Source organism: Mytilus edulis, chromosome 8, assembly GCF_963676685.1.
Source record: "Mytilus edulis chromosome 8, xbMytEdul2.2, whole genome shotgun sequence".
Classification (NCBI taxonomy): Eukaryota; Metazoa; Mollusca; class Bivalvia; order Mytilida; family Mytilidae; genus Mytilus; species Mytilus edulis.
The window spans coordinates 40,870,185-40,893,756 of NC_092351.1; the positions used below are offsets into that span (position 1 = coordinate 40,870,185).

Genomic DNA, 23,572 nt, shown 5'->3' on the forward strand with positions numbered 1-23,572 from the left:
AATTACATGTTTATGTAATTTTTATAATATAATGTAAATGTTGAAATTAGAAAAGCAGAATACTTTGGCATGTTAAACATGCTAACCATTCAAAGTCCATGAACCATGATTTGAAGATGCAAGGCCAAAACAACCCCCATGGAAACGACAAATGTCAATGACATACAATTGCATACCATACAATTGACTTAAAATAAGGTGTTCCCTTAAAACTGTCCTAAACACAAACATTTAACATGTAAACTAATTAAAAGTTTCAAAGACAAAAGACAATGACAGAGGGAGTCCAGTCAAATAATTTCTATGGGAATGAGAATTAAGTGTCAATGTTAATACAACTGCCTACCAGATATCATTGACCTATCACTAGTGGTTCCCTTAAACTGAATTATAAACTACTAATTTTAACATGTAATCTAACCAAAAGTTTTAAAGACAAAAGACAATAACAGAGGAAGTATGGCTAAATAAACTTTATGGAAGTAAGATGAACCAACAGTAGCAGATACCCCACCCCCCCCCTTTTTGACGATTAATGCATTTGAATGGGGACCTGTAGTTGGAATCCCCCCTTTTTAAAATGGCTGGATCCTCCCCTGTGCCAATGTTACTACAACTGCATATATATATATACCAGATATAGTTATTGACCTAACACTTAAGTGCTTCCCAGAATTCATTTTTCCAGTTTAAAAATTCAACCTGATATTTTGACAGATTCTCTTACGAGGATTTTGTTTGTTAATTTGATAATGATGTCAAGAATAGGCATTAAATAAAAGTCATGTAAAATAACACATATAAATTGATTTTCCTATACATAATTACATTCTACCATATTCTTAAAGTAATTACCAATTAATCACAATAAAAATACAGAAGCATCGTTCTATTGGAAAATTACTGGTGGAGCTGTTTAATCTTTTTTGTCTCCCATTTAAATTTTTTATTCCACTGTAACCTAATTTATCATTCAAATTTCACACAGGATATCAATTATAACTTTTCACATGTCCTATATTTAGGCAATTTTTTAACAAATCTATGTTATTTTTCCTGTAACAAAATGTGACAACTTTTATAACCCTAGAATAATTTGGGAGATGGTGGTTGAAATTCATTGGAAATTTACAAATTAAATTTGAGTTATCTCCCATTAATCATTTAATATTTTGTTTTTCATGCAACAGGTAACATATGAGGGTCTTTTCATCTTATATTTAATGACAATATTTGATTCCATCTTTTTTACTTTATATTATGATTTATTAATTATTTTTTTTTAATGCTACACGATTAGTTTGTTAGCTGAATTAAACCAATATTCATTTGTATATATGTATATCTAAGTAGAAATAAAACAGTATAAATAAGGTACAAATATATATAGGTATTTCTTATTACCTAAAAAATAATATAACAGGACACATTTAAGATTTCAATTAGTTCCAGAAAACTTTTATTTTAAATTAAAATTATAAAAAGTGTACTACTGCAAGGATGATTAAAAATTGGCAGGTTAATTGTAATTTACAATATAAGAACTAATGTACTCATTAGACCTGACCCCCTGCCAGCTCACACTGTCATGTTTAGATTTTTGACCTTTTTGGTTTACTATCTCAAATGTTTTATGACTTCTTTCCTGTTCTGATTGTTTGAAGTCAAATGGTGTTAAATACTACATGTATATATTAAAACAGACATCTGCATATTTTGTGTTAGGTTCCCTGTAGTTTTTCTTTCAAATTTGGGATGTTAAAAATGCCTACAGGTCCATTGTATTTAAGTCATGTTCACCATATAGTTCCCTGAAGGCAATGATCTAGTTAATATCAGTGGTCAAAAAACAGCTGTGGTAGTTCAGAAATTCTCCTCAATGGATAACATCAGAGAAATCAATGGAGGGTTGCATGTCAAGATGGGAAAGACCTGGCAATTCAAGTCTAACTTTGTGTTTGAGGTTCTCCATCAAGTTTCAAATAAACGGGAGGCTGTGTATATAGTGAAATTGACAAGGAGCGATGGAGTTAGTGGGTAAGGACTTTTTTATGTCTTCTTTTTGAACTCCTTTCATCATGTTCATGTATGTCAGCTTTTTCTGTCAATTTGAGAGATTCAAAAGAGGTCTTTCCATTAACTCTGTAAAAAATGTATGATGGAAAAAATATATATAACATACTGTCATGATTGTAGGAAAAGAAAAAAACATATTCATACTTGTTTCCTATATGTATCTCCTGGCAGAAAACTTTAGGTCAAGATCTCTGTCTGATTTAATGAACAATAATTTTATTCTTTTGTATATATTTATTGTGTTAGGGTAGGCATAGACATGACAGATGAAATTGATATTACATCTATCATGTCTATGCCTATACCCTATGAGGAAGGCATCATCAGAAATTAAGGATAGGCAAGGAAGCAGTAAATTAACAGTATTTTAAGCAAAAACAGTAAAAATAAGGAATTGCCCCGTTGTCCAGAAATTTTTCAGTATTTACGCAAAAAGAGTTAAATAAGGAGGAGGTTGTCCAGAAATATTCACTTAATTTTATTCACATTTTTGAGGGTTGATGTATACATTTTTTTCTCTCAACTAAATGTGTATTTTTAAAATATATGAGGTATTGGATATTTTTTAAGCATTCTTTAACCAGTTCAGCATTTTGCAGGATTGTTGATTTGAGGCTGTTTAAACTTTCCTAAAATAAACATGCACTGCGCAGTAAATGCTAATTATTTGCATGAAAGTTAGAATTAGTGAACATGGTGAAAGGGACTGGTAGTTTTCCGTTTTATTGCTTCTAATTGTCTCATTGTTAAACAACAGCTTGGGTAATTTAAGGGCTTTGTTGTTTCTTATGAAGTTTTTGAAGAATAAAACATCAATAACTCTACCTGTAAGACTGTTGAGATAAAAAAAATAACACATATTAACTATTAATTAATTAAATCTCAGAATAACTATGGACACCTTTTATGAAATTACGACAGTATACTAACACAGCACCAATAAATTTTCCATCACACGAATGCGAAGCAAGACATCTCGGCACATTACAAACTCGGGACATGTCAACTCGGCATAGTGCAATCTCGGCACATTACAAACTCGGCATATTACAAACTCGGTACATTCATAACGGTCGTATAATAAAAATGTATCAGATGTATTATTGTGCCAATAAAGACTTATTTTCATTTAATTTGAAATTTAGTACTTAGTAAAATATATGAACAATTTATAAATGGCTTAGCAAAAACGGTATATTTTATGGTTTTCATAATTATGTCCATAATGTCTGAAAAAGGTAGATTACAATCACTTCTATCTTCATTTGATAGTATGGAGCTTACTGTACCTTTCATTAAAAAAAGTTGCACTATTAAAGGAGAGGAGACAAAAAACCTGCATGAATAATACTGTTATATACTACTTTATATAGTAATGTTTAATTTGTTATGATTTCTGCATATGAGAGAGGGGGGATAGGACCTTTATTGGGACTCCGGGATCGGGTGTTTTAAAACTCTGGATTTCGGGATTGATCCTTTCGGGATCCAGAAATTCTTTTTTTCGAATTTCGGAACCTCAGGATTTTATGTTTTTAAGCCCGGGATTTCGGGATCAGGACCCCTCCTATCCCCCCTCATGAGACAATATCTGAAAAAGTCTAATTTTTGAAAATAAAAAAAAAACAATTTTTTTTTTTTAGACCCAGTATTTTAATAGCACAAATCGAAGAACACACATATGGGATCTAGGAACTGTTGTCTGTAATTCAAACAATTGTTTAATAAGGAAACAATGGCTATTTTAACTAGAGGCTCTAAAGAGCCTGTGTCGCTCACCTTGGTCTATGTGAATATTAAACAAAGGACGCAGATTGATTCATGACAAAATTGTGTTTTGGTGATGGTGATGTGTTTGTACATCTTAATTTACTGAATATTCTAGTTGCTTACAATTATCTCTATCTATAATTAACTTGGCCCAGTAGTTTCAGAGGAGAAGATTTTTGTAAAACATTACTACGATTTACGAAAAATGGTTAAAAATTGACTATAAAGGGCAATAACTCCTAAATGGGTCAACTGACCATTTCAGTCATGTTGACTTATTCGTAAATCTTACTTTGCTGAACATTATTGCTGTTTACAGTTTATCTCTATCTATAATAATATTCAAGATAATAACCAAAAACAGCAAAATTTCCTTATAATTACCAATTCAGGGGCAGCAACCCAACAATGGGTTGTCCAATTCAACTGAAAATTTCAGGGTAGATAGATCTTTACCTGATGAACAATTTAACACAGTGTCAGATTTGCTCTAAATGCTTTGGTTTTTGAGTTATAAGCCAAAAACTGCATTTTACCCCTATGTTCTATTTTAAGCTGTTGCGGCCATCTTGGTTGGGTGGGTGGGTCACGCCACACATTTTTTAAACTAGATACCCAAATGATAGTTGTGGCCAAGTTTGGTTTAATTTGGCCCAGTTGTTTCAGAGGAGAAGATTTTTGTAAAAGATTACTAAGATTTACGAAAAATGGTTAAAAATTGACTATAAAGGGCAATAACTCTTAAACAGGTCAACTGACCATTTCGGTCATGTTGACTTATTTGTAAATCTTACTTTGCTGAACATTATTGCTGTTTACAGTTTATCTCTATCTATAATAATATTCAAGATAATAACCAAAAACAGCAAAATTTCCTTAAAATTACCAATTCAGGGGCAGCAACCCAACAACGGGTTGTCCAATTCATCTGAAAATTTCAGGGCAGATAAATCTTGACCTGATGAACAATTTTACTCATGTCAGATTTGCTCTAAATGCTTTGGTTTTTGAGTTATAAGCCAAAAACTGCATTTTACCCCTATGTTCTATTTTAAGCTGTTGTGTTCATCTTGGTTGGGCGGGTGGGTCACGCCACACATTTTTTAAACTAGATACCCAAATGATAGTTGTGGCCAAGTTTGGTTTAATTTGGCCCAGTTGTTTCAGAGGAGAAGATTTTTGTAAAAGATTACTAAGATTTACGAAAAATGGTTAAAAATTGACTATAAAGGGCAATAACTCCTAAAGGGGTCAACTGACCATTTCGGTCATGTAGACTTATTTGTTAATCTTACTTTGCTTAACATTATTGCTGTTTACAGTTTATCTCTATCTATAATAATGTTCAAGATAATAACCAAGAACAGCAAAATTTCCTTAAAATTACCAGTTCAGGGGCAGCAACCCAACATCAGGTTGTCCGATTCATCTGAAAATTTCAGGGCAGATAGATCTTGACCCTATAAACAATTTTACCTTAGTCAGATTTGCTCTAAATGCTTTAGTTTTTGAGTTATAAGCCAAAAACTGCATTTTACCCCTATGTTCTATTTTTAGCCGTGGTGGCCATCTTGGTTAGTTGGCCGGGTCACCGGACACATTTTTTAAACAAGATACCCCAATGATGATTGTGGCCAAGTTTGGTTTAATTTGGCCCAGTAGTTTCAGAGGAGAAGATTTTTCTAAAAGATAACTAAGATTTACGAAAAATGGTTAAAAATTGACTATAAAGGGCAATAACTCCTAAAGGGGTCAACTGACCATTTGGGTCAGGTTGACTTATTTGTAAATCTTACTTTGCTGAACATTATTGCTGTTTACAGTTTATCTCTATCTATAATAATATTCAAGATAATAACCAAAAACAGTAAAATTTCCTTAAAATTACCAATTCAGGGGCAGCAACCCAACAACGGGTTGTCCGATTCATCTGAAAATTTCAGGGCAGATAGATCTTGACCTGATGAACAATTTTACCCCATGTCAGATTTGCTCTAAATGCTTTGGTTTTTGAGTTATAAGCCAAAAACTGCATTTTACCCCTATGTTCTATTTTTAGCCATGGCGGCCATCTTGGTTGGTTGACCGGGTCACCAGACACATTTTTTAAACTAGATACCCCAATGATGATTGTGGCCAAGTTTGGTTAAATTTGGCCCAGTAGTTTCAGAGGAGAAGATTTTTGTAAAAGTTAACGACGCCAGACGACGGACGACAGACGACGGACGACGGACGCCGGACGCCAAGTGCTGAGAAAAGCTCACTTGGCCCTTTGGGCCAGGTGAGCTAAAAATGGTACAAAAAAATCCAGTTCTTTCCAAAGTGAATCAATTTTAAAAAGTTTCTAATGGGAATAAGGAATAAGTTTAAGACAATATTTGTGGTTTACTAGTATATCCTGCAATAGTTTTTCAAATGCCAATTATTGATTTTAGCATTTGCAATACAAAAGGTTTAGAAATATACTTAAATATAGTCAGATATGTCGGTAACATGAAAGAATCTTGAGTAACAGCACAACGGTAACAGGACAGAGTTGGTAACAGAAAGGATTTTTCTGCTTTATTTTAAAGTTTAAGAAAAATACATAATTTTAAATTGGTCACAATAGGAAGATAACAGCAAACAATGTCATTTATCCTTTGAAACTGTATTTGCAAGATGAAAAATCTGCCTAGGTAATGAAAAATTCTAAAATAAATTCCTTTCTGTTTCTTAATATACAATGTACTGTATATTATTTTGAAATTTATTTAATATGGTGGTGATAACTTATATTAAATGAAATGGTTGGCATATAGTAGATTAACTTTTCGATTCTTCAGTGAAATTGTCTTGAACATCCTTCCTGTTACTGATGATGGTTATGCTGTTACTTTTTATCAGGTAACATGACAGAACGTAACAGAAAGGAATTACGCGATAGTTTTTGTCCTTTTTATCACATTAAATGTAAGTGTATTTCCTGTGACATATAACTTTTAAAAAGATGATATAAAAACACACTTAATGCTGTGGTGCACACTTAAAAATATTCTCAGAAAGTGTAAGAAAAGGCTGTAACAGGATAGAACACCAATAAGTATTTTTCTATAAATTCTTACCTTGGATGGGCTTGAATTTTCAAACCTGGCCGCCTTTCCAACTATTTCTTTGTACTAATGCATTCAGTAAATGATGCTCTTCCCAATACATAATGGGAAAATAACTCTTGGTCTTGTAAACGTTTCCACAGGTAAAAAACCCAGTGGTAACAGAAGGGAAATCACCCCTGGGGACAATTTTTTTTCTCTTGAAATTTGCAAAATTTTATTACATGCTATAGTTATAATATAAAAAGACAAATTAGGGGCAAGTTTATTACATAATATATCATATATCATGTATATGTGAGAATCGGACACCTGTTTAATTAATTTGTATTTTATTTGAATGATTTAGTTTTCAAAAAAACACAGGGGACAACATGATTTTAGGGGGGGTTGAACATTTAAACTACATTATTTTATTGGAAGAAATATAAGAATGAGTGTTTAATTGGCAGGCCATGGTGCATTATATAATTTAGTTTATACTGAAACTTAAAATTTTCAAAAAAGATGGTTGAATAATAAAATAGTTGCTGGTGAAGTGCGGGACATGGATATTAGACTTTTTCAGATATTGTCTCATATATATTGTTTGTGTATAGTTTATATATGCCTCCAACCCCTATGGGTATAAATGTGTATAATGAATAAATAAATATTTGTGTTTGTTTTTAATATTTTTACGGTGAAATTTAAAATAAAATTTGTTATTTTTTTCATCGTAATTATTATATAAAATTTCTTTTTAAGAACCATTTCCATAAATATATTCATTGGTGTGCCGAGTATGTATACGTAATGTGCCGAGTTTGTATAGGCCGAGTTTGTACTATGCCGAGTTAAACATGTCCCGAGTTTGTAGTGTGCCGAGATGTCATGTATTCCACGAATGTATCAAAGCCACAAAATTAACTTAAAGATTCTAGCTGCTTGATGCTTTTTAACTTGTAATGCATGATAAAATAAAATCCACCCAAAATAGAACATTTTTAGAATTATTTATATATATCAAATATTATTGGATGCTGATTTGACTTTAAATACAGGTGCCGATTTGAATAGATGCCGATTTAACCAGGAGACAATTTGACTTTTTCTATGGGTGCCGATTTGACCAGGTGTGGATTTGACTTGTACCCAGCTAAGATGATCGAATGTTAAGAAAGAAAATCAGACAAAAAGAAAATCACAACTCAATTTTGATATGCTTTTTTTCTTTTAATTTAAACAAAATACTAAGTAAAAAATTATTTTTGTAATTTTCATGACATGATGTTATTTCATAAGATAGTAAAAGCATAGAATGTGCACTCATTATAAGAAAAAGATTTTTTTCCTCTTCAGACGAAAGGTGTTTCCATCAAAGCATTTTACCCACAGCCACAGGTGCAATTGGGTATATGATACAGATATTTTTATTTTTTGTTGATTCAAATGTTCAATCTTACTCATATAAATTTACAATAGAATGCATTATAAACAAGGCTGAGGATCAGATTTAGGGGAGGACAGGGAACCTTCCACCCTATGAAGCTGCAAATAAGAAGGATGCATGGAATTTTTACAAGTATCATTCCAAATGTTGATTTTCCAAGGTCATCCCCCTTCCCTCCTTATTTTCAAAATCTTGAGTCTGCACTAATAATGATATATATATACTCATGAGTAAATGTAATGAGCTTCATTCTTAAATTTCCTTTCAGAAAGGCTTCCTTCAAAACAAGTGACTTGAACAATTCAAAAAAGTTTCATGTGGCAATTAACAGCTCATTTAAACATGGAGGCCTGATGTGCTTCTTATCAAGAAGACACCTGGTTCCTCTTATGGGAAAATTGGCTAGACAGGCTAGACCCCAGGAAGAGAATAATAGAAAGCAGTTAGTATTAACTCCTGGTCTGCAGGAGGATGGAGTCCATGTGGTTTTTAATCCAGATCAGATCATAGACATCATCACAGCAACCATGGTATGCAATTTGCTATTTCAGAATCTATTTTTTTTCTGGGTAATATTTTTAAAAAGTGCACCAAACATTGTGATTGGTTACAATGGATATTTAACCAATGATGTAAGGTCATATTCATTTTGATATTAACAATGAAAATACCCATACTTCTTTAAATTTGAAATCAAGAAACAATTAATCTTAGAGACATGTTAGATGCACATGTATATTTACTAAATTAATTTATTATGGTTTAAAAAAAATTTAAACTCTCCGAGATTTGCTGTTTTATATGAATCATAATTAAATAAGTACACAACTTATTGATTTCTTTTCCTACCCAATAATTTTTTTTCTAATTCGTTTAAAATAATCATTTTCATTCTGTAAAAAATATTAAATAATTCCCTTCTCCTGAAAAAAACCTGTGAAACCTGAACTATTATCGTTACAATCTTTTCCTCTGTATCAGAAAAGCTTGTGAACTCAACTGTTAACTGTTTGTGTTGTCGCTGTAAATTTAACATTTTAAGCAAATAACAGTTGCATTATTTTGAATTTGATATATTGCAATTTCATTTAGGTTAATCCAGATAGATGTGTCTATGTTTGGCCTGACCAGAATGGAGCAGACATAGAACTACAACATATAATCAATACTCCTCCAGATATACAAATGCTCAAACAATTTCTGACAAAATCATCAACCATCTTTGACAACAACTTTGGACCTGCCATTTTAGCATGGAGCAGCATGTATGCAATGACACTGTACAAGAAGTTCTTGAAGGAAATTGGCCATTTCAACCTGCCAGTTCTCCATGGTTTACCAGGGGTGGGCAAAACTCTTATTGCACAGTGTGGGGCCTGGTTAGTTGGATGTACCAACCTGCACTTCATGGGAAGGTAAGGGAAATAGACTAAAAAGAGTAATACTATTATTGTTATATCAACATTGTCATTGAAAATTATGACAAAAATTACAACTAACCAATACATTTCAGGAGCATTTAACAGGGTAAGGCTTGCTAAAATGAATCCTGATATTAACAAATTTCATTTATAGCTCTTATTTGTACATCCCTAAAAAAATGTTAAGCGCTAGAATAAACAAGTATTCGATTATTTCAATAAGGAAATTGAGAATCCATGAATCTCAACCTGCACAAATTATACAGTTTAGCATCATGTTCACATGAAAACTGATAACAAATTTCAGTAAGCCCGTTTTTATTTAATTAATAAGTTGATTTACGGACATCAGCCCAAAAATGTTAGGTCATTTTTTAGTAGCAATAAACAAAAAAACTATGTTAATTGGACATGCTTTGATACTATATATGCCCTTGAATTTTTACTAGATAACATTTTTGTTCGCTTTGGGGATTCCGTATATCGTCAGATTATCGGAATTCCAATGGGGACTAACTGTGCACCACTTATTGCGGACCTCTTTTTGTATTGTTACGAGTTACAATTTATGACAAAAATAAGCAAAGACCCATCAAAACAACATCTGATAAACAAATTTAATAATACTTTTAGATATTTGGATGATATTTTGGCTCTCAATAATGACGACTTCAGTATGTATATTAATGAAATTTATCCTGGTGAACTTACTTTAAATAAAGCTAATACTAACAATGACCACTGCCCTTTCCTCGATCTTGATATCTATATCACTAACGGAAAGCTGAATACTAAAATTTATGATAAAAGGGATGATTTTTCATTTCCTATCGTTAATTATCCGTTTTTAGATGGTGACGTTCCATTGTCACCATCTTACGGTGTTTATATATCTCAACTTGTACGATTCGCTCGTGTATGTAACAATGTTTTAGATTTTAACGAGAGAAATTTATGTATTACTGAAAAATTATTACACCAGGGTTTTCGATATCACAAACTAGTCAAAACATTTACTAAATTTTATCATCGGTATAAAGACATCATTCGTAAATATAGCTCAACATGCAGACTTTTTATACGTTCAGGTATTTCACATCCAATTTTTTATGGAAATATTCTTTATAAAGCACAAAGGTGTCAGTATTCACCTCATAAACTTACAAAACCTTTGAATAGACTTATTAAGAAGGGATATAATTACGATACTGTTGTCAAGTCATTAAAGATTGCATATTTTGGCGTTAATATTGAGTCACTGATAAGGTCTTTGCGTCGGAACTAAACACATTTATTCTAAAAACAGTTGTTGGCATGACACGGGTTATGTTCTTCTCATATATGTTATGATGGTATGATACTAAACCCCTTACGGGAAGGATTGTGCCTGATGTTCATATGATGAAATCATAATCTTTCAGTCAGTTTAATTGAAGTCTGGAGCTGGCATGTCAGTTAACTGCTAGTAGTCTGTTGTTATTTATGTATTATTGTCATTTTGTTTATTTTCTTTGGTTACATCTTCTGACATCAGACTCGGACTTCTCTTGAACTGAATTTTAATGTGCGTATTGTTATGCTTTTACTTTTCTACACTGGTGTTAGAGGTATAGGGGGAGGGTTGAGATCTCACAAACATGTTTAACCCCGCCGCATTTTTTGCACCTGTCCCAAGTCAGGAGCCTCTGGCCTTTGTTAGTCTTGTATTATTTAAATTTTAGTTTCTGTGTACAATTTGGAAATTAGTATGGCGTTCATTATCACTGAACTAGTATATATTTGTTTAGGGGCCAGCTGAAGGACGCCTCCGGGTGCGGGAATTTCTCGCTACATTGAAGACCTGTTGGTGACCTTCTGCTGTTGTGTTTTTTTATTTTGGTCGGGTTGTTGTCTCTTTGACACATTCCCCATTTCCATTCTCAATTTTAAGGTAGGAGGAGGGTAAAGAAATTAATTTAAACTTGATCTTTCAAGTTTTTCTTTTTTTTACTTAATTTGGTTTATGGATATCAGCCACAGAAAATAGGGTACAAGGTTAAAAAATAATAATTTTAACTTGAAAAGACTTTAATATTTGAAGTTCTGTAAAACTTAAAAAGCCTTTTAGCTCTAATTACTATAGATCTCTAGAAATTCAACATAATTTCATGAGACAGACTGATCAACATAACAGACAAACAGAGATAATATAGTATACCCTACCTCCTTCAGAGCTTTGGTATAACAAATGAAGATTGTCAGCTTCTCTATATAATTAGGGGAGGGGAATTGGGGTGGTCAGGGGGTGTTAAAGCAAGCAACAATTAATCCCTTATTTTATCAATCTTGTGTATAATACAAGAGTGCACACGCTGAAATGTCTCGCCTTCTATACTAATCAATGATATTATGTTGATAGTCCTAAGTATAAAGCTAAGCTTTATTACAACTATCACATAAACTTAACATTAACCAAGATAACTAAACAAAGACCAATGAACCTTGAAAAAGAGGTCCATGTCAGATGAACCATGCCAGGCAGACAGGTACAGCTAACAATGCTTCTATACAACATACATAGTTGACACATTACTTATAGTTTAAGAAAAATAGACCAAAACACAAAAACTTAACACTGTGCAATGAACCGTGAAAATGAGGTCACGGTTAAACAAGAGGCTGTCACAACGACAGCAAACCGGATTTATTAACATTTATTTGTGTCCTGGCAATATCACAAGAACCATTACTGATGAATGGTGAAAGTGAAAATCGTCAATATCAAATTTGATCTCCATTTTGTCATCAGTATCAACATATTAATATTTGAACAGCTTAGATTGAATGGTTCATGAGTAAATGCAACAACGTGAATGGGAACGCCATTTTACGATCTTTCAAGAACCATAACTTCTGAACGGTAAAAGTCAAAATCGTCATTAATAAACTTGACCTCTATTTTGTCATCAGTAACAACATATTAAAATTTCAAAAGCTTTGGTTGAATGGTTCATGAGAAAATGCACGGACACGACGGGAAACACCATTTTTCAATCTTTCAAGAACCATAACTCCTGAACGGTAAAAGTCAAAATCGTCATTATTGAACTTGACCTCCATTTTGTCATCAGTAACAGCATATTAAAATTTCGGAAGCTTAGGTAGAACAGTTCATGCATAAATGCACGGACACGACTGGAAACTCCATTTTTCAATCTTTCAAGAACCATAACTCCAGAACGGTAAAAGTCAAAATCGTCATTATTGAACTTGACCTCCATTCTGTCATCAGTAACAACATATTAAAATTTGGGAAGCTGTGGTAGAACAGTTCATGCGTAAATGCACGGACACAACTGGAAACTCCATTTTTCAATCTTTCAAGAACCATAACTCCTGAACGGTAAAAGTCAAAATCGCCATTATTGAACTTGACCTTCGTATAGTTGTCAGTAATAACATATTAAAATTTTAAAAGATTTGGTTGAACGGTTCATGAGTTAATGCACGGACAACATTTGATTGCCGCCCGCCCGCCGTACATCCCCAAATCAATAACCGACATTTTTGTCACAAAAATCCGGTTAATAAAACCTGCTCGACTGACATAAAGATCATAAAATTTTTCCATACACCAAATATAGTTGACCTATGGCATATAGCATTAGATAAAAAGACCAAAACTCAAAAACTTAACTTTGACCACTGAACCATGAAAATGAGGTCAAGGTCACATGACATCTGCCCGCTAGACATGTACACTTAACAATCATTCCATACAACAAATATAGTAGACCTATTGCATATGGTATGAGAAAAACAGACCAAAACACAAAAATTTAACTACAACCACTGAACCATGAAAATGAGGTCAAGGTCAGATGACACCTGCCAGTTGGACATGTACACCTTCCATACACCGAATATACTAGCCCTATTGCTTATAGTATCTGAGATATGGACTTGACCACCAAAACTTAACCTTGTTCACTGATCCATGAAATGAGGTCGAGGTCAAGTGAAAACTGTCTGACAGACACAAGGACCTTGCAAGGTACGCACATATCAAATATAGTTATCCTATTACTTATAATAAGAGAAAATTCAACATTACAAAAAATTTGAACTTTTTTTTGAAGTGGTCACTGAACCATGAAAATGAGGTCAAGGACATTGGACATGTGACTGACGGAAACTTCGTAACATGAAGCATCTATATACAAAGTATGAAGCATCCAGGTCTTCCACCTTCTAAAATATAAAGCTTTTAAGAAGTGAGCTAACACCGCCGCCGCCGCCGTAGCCGCCGCCGGATCACTATCCCTATGTCGAGCTTTCTGCAACAAAAGTTGCAGGCTCGACAATATTAAAGTATAAATGAAACATGGTACACTTTGTAATTCACAGGTGCCCCTATGCCTTTTTGACAGACTACATGGCAGGCAGTAGTCTCCCCTTTGTTTGGGACCATACAACAAAGAGTAAAGAGGTTGCTCGGATACCTAATGATGTGGCAAATGGGCATTCAGTAAGTCAAATTATCATAGATGTATAAAAATAAAGAGATGTTTTATGATTGCCAATGTGACATCTATCCACCAAAGTTCAAATGAAGTGGATAAAAGCAAGCATATACTCAGAATTTTTTATTTTCATTGGTACCATATTACAGGACTTACAAGAATACATTTTCAGCTTTGTTATATATTAACATTTATCACTATTTTAAGAGATTTTCTTTTGATCTTACTGACTGATAATTTCCTTTCACAGCACAGTAAAGTGATATGAAAAATTATTGCTAGAAACTAAGGGCTCACGTAAAAAAGCCATAAACAGATTATCATTGGGTATCTTAACTTAGTTGCTTTTCTCACTTTCAGCATTAACGATTCAAGCGAGAAAATCAATCTCGTTGAGATGATCAACAATAATCTATATAAAGTAAAATATATATGTAAAGCAATTTTGGAACATATAAGAAAGATTTATATATTTTATATCAAAGAAATTGTACAAATATTGTTTTATCCTTCATATTTACAAACTGCACTTGAAGCTTTAGTTTATATGCAGACTACAAAGAGGAACCCTACATGAACTGGAGGCAATAATATATGTACTATTTCTAATGTTTATGGGGATTATTATACAACCCTATATTATCATGTATACATGCTGTTTGAATGTGAAATTGTTTTCCAAAGTCATTTATCTCAATGGAAAACCAGACTTGATAATTTGCTGATTTGCTGCTTCACTTAGCACACAACATTCCTGTATAAGTCTTCTTGGATTCAAAATAATGTGTCCAAGTAGGAGGAAATTTCTTAATGATAACTTGTACTTACCAATTAGGTATATCATTAAACATCTGGCTCATGGGGTTATCTAGTACAAAGTCAGGGTTTACATTCAAATTATACATTATTCTTGTTAATATGTCCTTGTTCTGACATTCATGTGTTTATTAATTGTAATTGGAAATTAAACAACAATCCATTTCCTGACATCACCATGATCATCATAATCAAAAGGTTTCAATACTGTCAGGGATAGAACTTAAGACTTTGGCAATAATAGCTCACATCTTAAATTTTGTAGCCCCACATGTACATATGTCACATATAAAGTCCTATACCAGAAGCAGAAATTTCAGTAGCCCACACCAAATTTTAGGGGCCATTATCCTGTGGGCCCCTGCTAATTTCATACCCTGACCTCTAATTAATAATGGAGTCAAACTAATAGTTCACTAGTAATAATAATAATAAAAACAAGAGTGCACACGCTGAAATGTCTCGCCTTCTATACTAATCATTGATATTATGTTGATAGTCCTATACTAATCATTGATATTATGTTGATAGTCCTAAGTATAAAGCTAAGATTTAATACAACTGTCACATAAACTTAACATTAACCAAGATAACTAAACAAAGACCAATGAACCTTGAAAATGAGGTCAAGGTCAGATTAACCATGCCAGGCAGACATGTACAGCTAACAATGCTTCTATACAACATATATATAGTTGACCTATTACTTATAGTTTTAAGAAAAATAGACCAAAACACAAAAACTTAACACTGTGCAATGTACCGTGAAAATGAGGTCACGGTCAAATAAAACCTGTGCGACTAACATAAAGATCATAAAATATTTCCATACACTAAATATAGATGACCTATGGCATATAGTATTAGATAAAAAGACCAACTCAAAAACTTAACTTTGACCACTGAACCATGAAAATGAGGTCAAGGTCACATGACATCTGCCCACTAGATAGGTACACCTTACAATCATTCCATACAACAAATATAGTAGACCTATTGTATATACTATGAGAAAAACAGACCAAAACACAAAAATTTAACTATAACCACTGAACCATGAAAATGAGGTCAAGGTCAGATGACACCTGCCAGTCGGACATGTACACCTTACAGTCCTTCTATACACCGAATATACTAGCCCTATTGCTTGTAGTATCTGAGATACATGAGATATGGACTTGACCACCAAAAACTTAACCTTGTTCACTGATCCATGAAATGAGGTTGAGGTCAAGTGAAAACTGTCTGACAGACATGAGGACCTTTCAAGGTATGCACATATCAAATATAGTTATCCTATTACTTATAATAAGAGAGAATTCAACATTACAAAAAATCTGAAATTTTTTTTGAAGTGGTCACTGAACCATGAAAATGAGGTCAAGGACATTGGACATGTGAGTGATGGAAACTTCGTAACATGAGTCATCTATATACAAAGTATGAAGCATCCAGGTCTTCCACCTTCTAAAATATAAAGCTTTTAAGAAGTTAGCTAACACGGCCGCCGCCGCCGTAGCTGACGCCGCCGGATCACTATCCCTATGTCGAGCTTTCTGCAACAAAAGTTGCAGGCTCGACAAAAACTACTATGACACAAAATTATAATACAAAAGTCAAAAGGAAGAAAAATGATTATTTAGACTGGTACAATAAACCCTCATCATAAACCTTGATTTATTTGTTTGTGGATACCAATTTTTGTGAATTGAGGAAAACTTGTGTTTTGTCATTTCCAAGGTAACATTTAATCCACGAAAATGGATATCCAACAAATAATAATGAATCCACAGAAATTCATTTTAACTTTCACATTTCTGGCAAGAAGCATAACAAATTGTTATCTATTTAGTTGTTTTTTTTAAAGAGAAATTAAAGGTGTTATATTCATAATATGTTTAAACTTTATTTCAGTTTGGTACAGGATCTGTCAAAAAACTTTTGACTGGTTGCCTTGTTACAGCAAACTTTGATGTATCAAAACTTAGCAAGTAAGAAAAATAATATCATTGCCTCACCCCCACCCCATCGATCAAATGCTACTAAATTGACCTTTAAATTGTTTTCACTATTTGCTAAACAACAAAAAATCAGACACATTTTCATTACATAACAATAATTGTAAAAATTGTAGGGATACATTTATTACTTTAAAAAAAGTATTAATAATAGTATTTCCAGGATATCAGATACCTTAATATACTCTCAAAATTATGTGAGAACTGTTTTAAAATGTAAATGTTATAAAATCCAAACATTAAAAAGTAAATTTCTGGATGCATTAAGTGAAAAAGTAAATGATACCAATATGCCAACCTAATATGACCTTATCATTGATATTTGCCTCATACTAATATTACTTAATACTTATCAACATGATCAATGATTATATTCAGATCTTTTAAGCAACTGGTAGTATTTCCATTGAACACACTGAACAGAGAAAAACAACCTGGTGAAGGGATACATGTACAAGATTTAGCCCGTAATGCATCCTCTGGTCTACCTGTTGTCATGTCTGCACTGAACAGTATCAAACTTGAAGACATTGAACAAGAAGTGGCAAGACTTCCTGATATTAATGGAGACAACAAGGTACAAATAGGCATAGCTGTTCCTATACTGGTTGCCAGAATTGTAAGTTATTTCAAAAAAAATAAAGGGTGCAAAGAGGGAAAAAAACTGAAAGTAGATAGATTAACAGGTCTTGCTCCTTTTTTTTTTTAAAGCAATGACTAGAGGCTCCTAGGACAATTTAGGAGTCATACCTGCTGAACTACAGTTGAAAAATGTATCTTGCCCAAATATGTCATAGCTTGACATAGCAAAACAATATAATTTCACATTAGCATCATCATTACCTCAACTAAAGTATTTAAATGTTTTTTTTATACTCAGTTTAATTAAAAGTGAACACAAATAAAAACGTTTACTTAAAACAAAGTTTTGTTACTGGAACAAATCAGACATGATCAAACTTACAAATAAAGTTAATTCAGAAGTATTACAAAATTCTTCATGTAAAAAATTATTGGATGTTAAAATTGACAGCACATTTTGCTGTAAAAAAACAAATTGATCAGGTTTATATCATTAAGATTATACATGTACCTTTTTCCTAAAATATTTAGTTTAATTAGAATAGATATTTGTACTAGGAAAACATATTTTAATGAGTACGTTCTGACTTCTGCTGAAAAGATATTATAAACAAGAATATGAAAACTTGCAAAAAGTGCAACAAGAGTAATTATTATTTGCTAAATTTACCCTCTTAAAATAAAGATTTTGAATTTATCATAATTATCATTGTTATTTTTTAATCTACAGATACTGAATTTATGTGGATGTAACCATTTCATGTCGGATGCTGATCAGTATGTACAGGAGAAGTTGATACCTTATTACAGAGATGTACTACCACAGAATCCCTAGAGGGAAAACTTTCATTACAAACATTTTGATGATACATGTAGATACTTCGAAGCAATGTATGTTGAGCACCATGTACCACAATGACTGTTATTGAACAGTGTTAAATATATTTTAAAAATTATCAATACATTGTAGTACTTTCTTTTTGCAAGTTTTAAATATCAAGTAAATCAAGCTATCAGTTTTTTGTTTTGTTTTTCACTTTCTTCATGAACTTCAAATCCATTTCAATTTTTATGGTTTGCAGAGTTATCTTTCTTGGGAACAGATAGGTTTCTCTGCACAGTACACATATTAGGAAAAGTTCTGGATCTGCCACTGTATACATGTTATATTGTATAACTGTATTTTACTTATACATGAAATTCTTCCATGTGAAACCTAATGTTCTTACAAATGATGACATTATCATCATACCTTGCTGTTAATGCTGTAGCAGTTAGGTCATTATTTAAAGCTTAGTGCAATAAATTTGTCATCAATTTTTTAAAATATCATTCTTACACACAAAATTAAGAAAAACTTATCTATATGAAACCTTGTTCTTACAGATAATTAATAACATTATTGTTGTATCTTGCTGTTAAAGCTGCAGCAGTTAGGTCATAGCTAACAGCTTTAAGTGCAAAAAAATTATAATCAATTTTCATAAAGATAAAATGTTTTCTTACATGTATATCAAATCATCCTTTTCTATTATATTTTTATATTTTTTTACAGATCATTAAATTTATGTAAATGGTAATCCCATTGAAGGTTAGATTTGACACCATAAACATTAATTCTAAAAGTCAGGGTAGCAGCTGTTCAAAGTAGTAATAATTCAAATCTTATTTGCATGAATGACAAGTACTATATGAAGTCATAAGCCATTGTTTCCCTTTAATGAATTTATTCCTGGATAAACTCCTTTTCTCCTATTAAATAATAGTTTTTATAATAACTGTAAAATATAGATCTTTGATCAGGTAATTATATAAACCATGCATGGAGTCATATATTAAAACATGATAATAGATAGCAAGTCTCAAATTAGTTCATCTGTGTAAAGTTTTTTCTCTCTAATTTACTGAACATGTTTATACTTGCCTATGTCTCATTATTCACTTTGATTTATCATCTTTAGTTTTAGAACAATGTATCATTGAGTGCAGTTAAGCTGGACTTTTATTATCATGATTATAAAAAAGAAGATGTGGTATGATTGCCTATGAGACAACTCTCCACAAGATACCAAAAGACACAGAAATTAACAACTATAGGTCACTGTACGGCCTTCAACAATGAGCAAAACCCATACCACAAAACCATGATAAAGGTCATGATATCATAAGGACCTATTTAAGCCCTTTTTTCAAAGTACATTGAACCCTTTTGTAATTATTTCTAACTTTAAACTGGTTTTTTTTTGTAAACACTTACTGCTGAAATTTTTAGCAACTGATTTGACATTTTTGGGGCAGACATGGCAGAGGTCATAAAGGACCCCATAATTTAAATATTTTTATAAAAATCCCTGAAATCATACATCTAATTTTCACCAAATATAAGCTGGTCGACATGTAGCTGTTCACTATACCTAGCTTATAACTTTGGTCAAATTCATTGATCATCTGACCTAGCTTATAACTTTGGTCAAATTCACTGATCATCTGACCTAGCTTATAACTTTGGTCAAATTCACTGATCATCTGACCTAGCTTATAACTTTAGTCAAATTCACTGATCATCTGACCTACCTGAACACCTCAAAACTATAATTAATGTTCATGTGCTAACTATCAGCATGATCACAAATGTCAGAATATGCAAAAAGGATTTCATAAGCAGTTTTAATTTTATAACATAATGAATGGTATTGTGTTTGAATTTGGAAATCATTTCATAAGCTTACTTCATTTTTTTCAGTATATTTGTTGTGAAGACTGCCATGATACAACTAATGATACAACTAATTAACACGAGACATTAACTACATGAGATTCAATATTTCTGACAATCCAGACCAGAACATGAGAATGAGGAGATGGAATTTTTTCTGAAAATTATTTGATTGTTTATTATAACTATCGAGAATTTGTGGTTGTTATCTGGTGTTTCATATTACTGTTGAGATATATGCAAGTGTTCTGATCAGACTTCAGACATTGTGTATATAAATATTTCACATGCAGCTCTTTATTTTTTAAAGATTTTATATCATGTAGACGAAATAAATTTATTTTAGTTATCATGGTTATATTTTTCAATGTGAAACAGCCAAGTTAGTATAAGCTTTGTTATCTATCATATTGAATGTCTTGATTCAATCAACATAAAAATATGAACAGTGAAACCTAGGTAAACCGAGCCCTGTTAAAACCGAATAATTTTCAAAGTCCCACAAAATTTCCCTATTAATTAACGTTAATCTAACCTGTAAAAACCGAACCCTGTTAACACCAAATTCCAAACGCTTTTTGGAAGCTCGCTAGTAAATATGTATTTAAAAATTACCTTTCAAAATCTATCGATAGCAATCAAAACAAAAAAGTATTTTAATTATTTGCATGATTTAAAAAACAAACACAGGATGACAGAGTATCCCTGAGGGTATTTGAGATTTAATGAACTGGTGATTTGTTATTGCAAACTAATTAGCATGTTTGTGTCTATGTTTTCAGTGATCAAATGACTTTTTTTTGTAAAGAAACGTTTATGACCGAAAAGGACAAGAATACACCTTATCGCTATTTCGTCCATTCTGGGAAAAACAGTCATTTATACAACGTCCTGTTTAGGTCACTGGCCAAAAAATGGAGGTCATCAATAGTGAGCTGAGGGAGAAAAAACTTTAGAAAGTGATCATCAAGAAACTTTGATATAGTATGATACACTTTTTCCGAAATTAAAATTGAAGTAAAAAAATATTTTGTTTGAAGTATTTACGGTAGTTTAAACAGGTCTCATTAAAAAGTATCATGCATGGTGATTGGTGAATTGTTTAAACAGGGTCCCAGATAGCTTCAACTGGATGAACAAGTTGTGTAATTTTAGAACTTATCCGGAATGGAATAAATAGCGATAAGGTGTATTGAACTTTCCCTTAGATCAATTTATTATTAATGCACGTTACTCAAATATTTACGGCCACAAGTTCATAACTGACATTCAGTAGCTAAACTGTTTAATTAAATAATAGTTTTAAAGCGTTTCACTGGATTAAGAAGTCGTGCAACACAACAAGGTCAATGTCTTTCGAATTATATTTACGGGATGCCAGTTTCTCTTTAGAGGCCCTATATATATAATTCAGATGTTCTTCTTCCAGGTAAGGAACTGGACCCCTGCTGTTGTATCGCTCTTATCTTGTGTCAAAGTATCAATCAGAGGGTGTCCAGTTTAGTCCGAGAACTCGTGTGTACAGATAATTGAAAATGACAATCTTGATTCAACTACAGAATCGTCATTTGACAGTGACTGAAAATCTGAATTGGTCAGTGAATTAATGGATGAGAAAATAATTATAAAAATCAAAATTGCTCCATGTCATACATAATACATCCCAGAAAAAATTTAAAATAGCCTTGCCAGACGTCATTATAATTATTTGGACTACTGTACCCAATGCCCACAGGCACTTGTTTCTATCAATGGAGAGGAATTAAATTTTCTTTGGACTTTCATGTGCAATACACAGTGGCAGAATATTCAGACAGTTGATTGCTGCCGCATAACTGGAAGAAGAGAAGAAGAGGAGTGCCGCTACCGGCGAGGGCACCAACCTGTCAGTGTGTCACAGTTGAAACCCACGTGTTTTGGAAATTCATCGCTTCCTCCTTGCAAATTTTTATCCAGGACCAGTTTAGTGTATAATATTCCTTACATAATTTTATTACCTGTCAATAAATAGCAATTACATATTTCATAATTCTTCTTCTCTTGCTTTTTTCTTTTTTTCCCAAATTTTTAAGCAGACGGAAATTGAGTTGTTTTTCTAATTTACAAAGCGTACACGGTGTGGATGTTCGGAAACAGATATATCTTTGAACCACTTTTAAATCTAAGTAAAGTAGATGCAAAATTACCATAATTAAAATTAGTGTTAATACAGCGGACATATTATAATGTCTTTCGCCGGGTTGTTGCCTCTTTGACCCATTATATGTTCCATTCTAAATTCTATGACATCTTTTCAACTAAATAAGATATCTTGAAAATGGAATGAATCAAGTATAAAAACAGCTTGCCATTAATATATCAATGCAAGTTCTGCTTCTTCTTCTGCCTGATAATGGCAGGCCCACAATCAACGAGCTGATTAATATCTATGACTTAGGTGCGCATACAGACCCCCATCAATGATGTTGGACGATTTAATTCTTCCTGTACTTTTGGCTTTTCTAAAATACGGTCACTGCATTTGTATGCTTCTTATCTTTGTATGATATATATATTCCAGTGATGTTTTTTAAAAAGGTGAAAGCGAGTACGTTTGCCGTTTGGTCACAAAGTTGTTTAATATTGTATTATACTTATGTTATACGTTTTGTGTTTAAAGCACATTTCTGGATTTACCAGTAAAAATGTCACGGAATAGAAGTTCCTTCATAATACAAGTTCCAAATGGAAACAATATTCTGCAATATTATTTCCACTGGAATAAATATTACAGTAAATGTTCCTAACGGAATAAATGGTATAGAATATTTGTTCCAACATGAACAGATATTATGACATTGTTTATGACAAAGTTTCCATTGGGACTTCTGTTAGGTGGAACAAATATACGTTGACAAGAACACTTAACGTCATCATTTTTGACAGCACTGAGAGGACTTTTAATACTTCAAAAACTGTAGGAGCTATATGGTAAACCACATTCTAATATGACTTTTTTTTTAGCTTTCGGTACAAAGCCATGTTCTAATATTTCATCGTCTTCTGTGCAAGGTACTTCCGGCTGTGTCAAGGTTTCACCTGTTTGTCCTTCTAATGTTTCTTTGAAAATAAAATAATAGAAACAGCAACTGTTTGTCATTCTAATGT

At 32.4% G+C, this 23,572-nt stretch overlaps 2 protein-coding genes across 2 annotated transcripts in view; one reads left to right on the plus strand and one right to left on the minus strand.

Annotated features, from left to right (window-relative positions):
- The window catches only part of LOC139485572 (beta-1,4-mannosyltransferase egh-like), a 34,639-nt gene extending 12,110 nt beyond the window's left edge, over positions 1-22,529 (minus strand). Inside the window, exon 1 of the mRNA XM_071270166.1 lies at positions 22,423-22,529. The gene's annotated coding sequence lies outside the window, so the exon portion shown is untranslated. The remainder of the gene's footprint in view (positions 1-22,422) is intronic.
- On the plus strand, positions 1,823-18,600 carry LOC139485575 (uncharacterized). Its single transcript, XM_071270168.1, has 7 exons — positions 1,823-2,037; positions 8,639-8,900; positions 9,463-9,785; positions 14,178-14,298; positions 17,024-17,100; positions 17,506-17,746; positions 18,440-18,600. Exons 1-7 carry the CDS (start codon positions 1,880-1,882, stop codon positions 18,542-18,544), a joined length of 1,287 nt encoding a protein of 428 aa, XP_071126269.1. The 5' UTR covers positions 1,823-1,879; the 3' UTR covers positions 18,545-18,600.
- Positions 22,530-23,572: the final 1,043 nt, after the last annotated feature.

Bases quoted from the DNA above. Each gene is read 5' to 3' on its own strand.
- LOC139485575 (XM_071270168.1), top strand. From the start codon at position 1,880: ATGGATAACATCAGAGAAATCAATGGAGGGTTGCATGTCAAGATGGGA. The intron at 14,299-17,023 runs GTAAGTCAAATT...ACTTTATTTCAG, and splicing joins ATGTGGCAAATGGGCATTCA to TTTGGTACAGGATCTGTCAA. The intron at 17,101-17,505 runs GTAAGAAAAATA...GATTATATTCAG, and splicing joins GATGTATCAAAACTTAGCAA to ATCTTTTAAGCAACTGGTAG.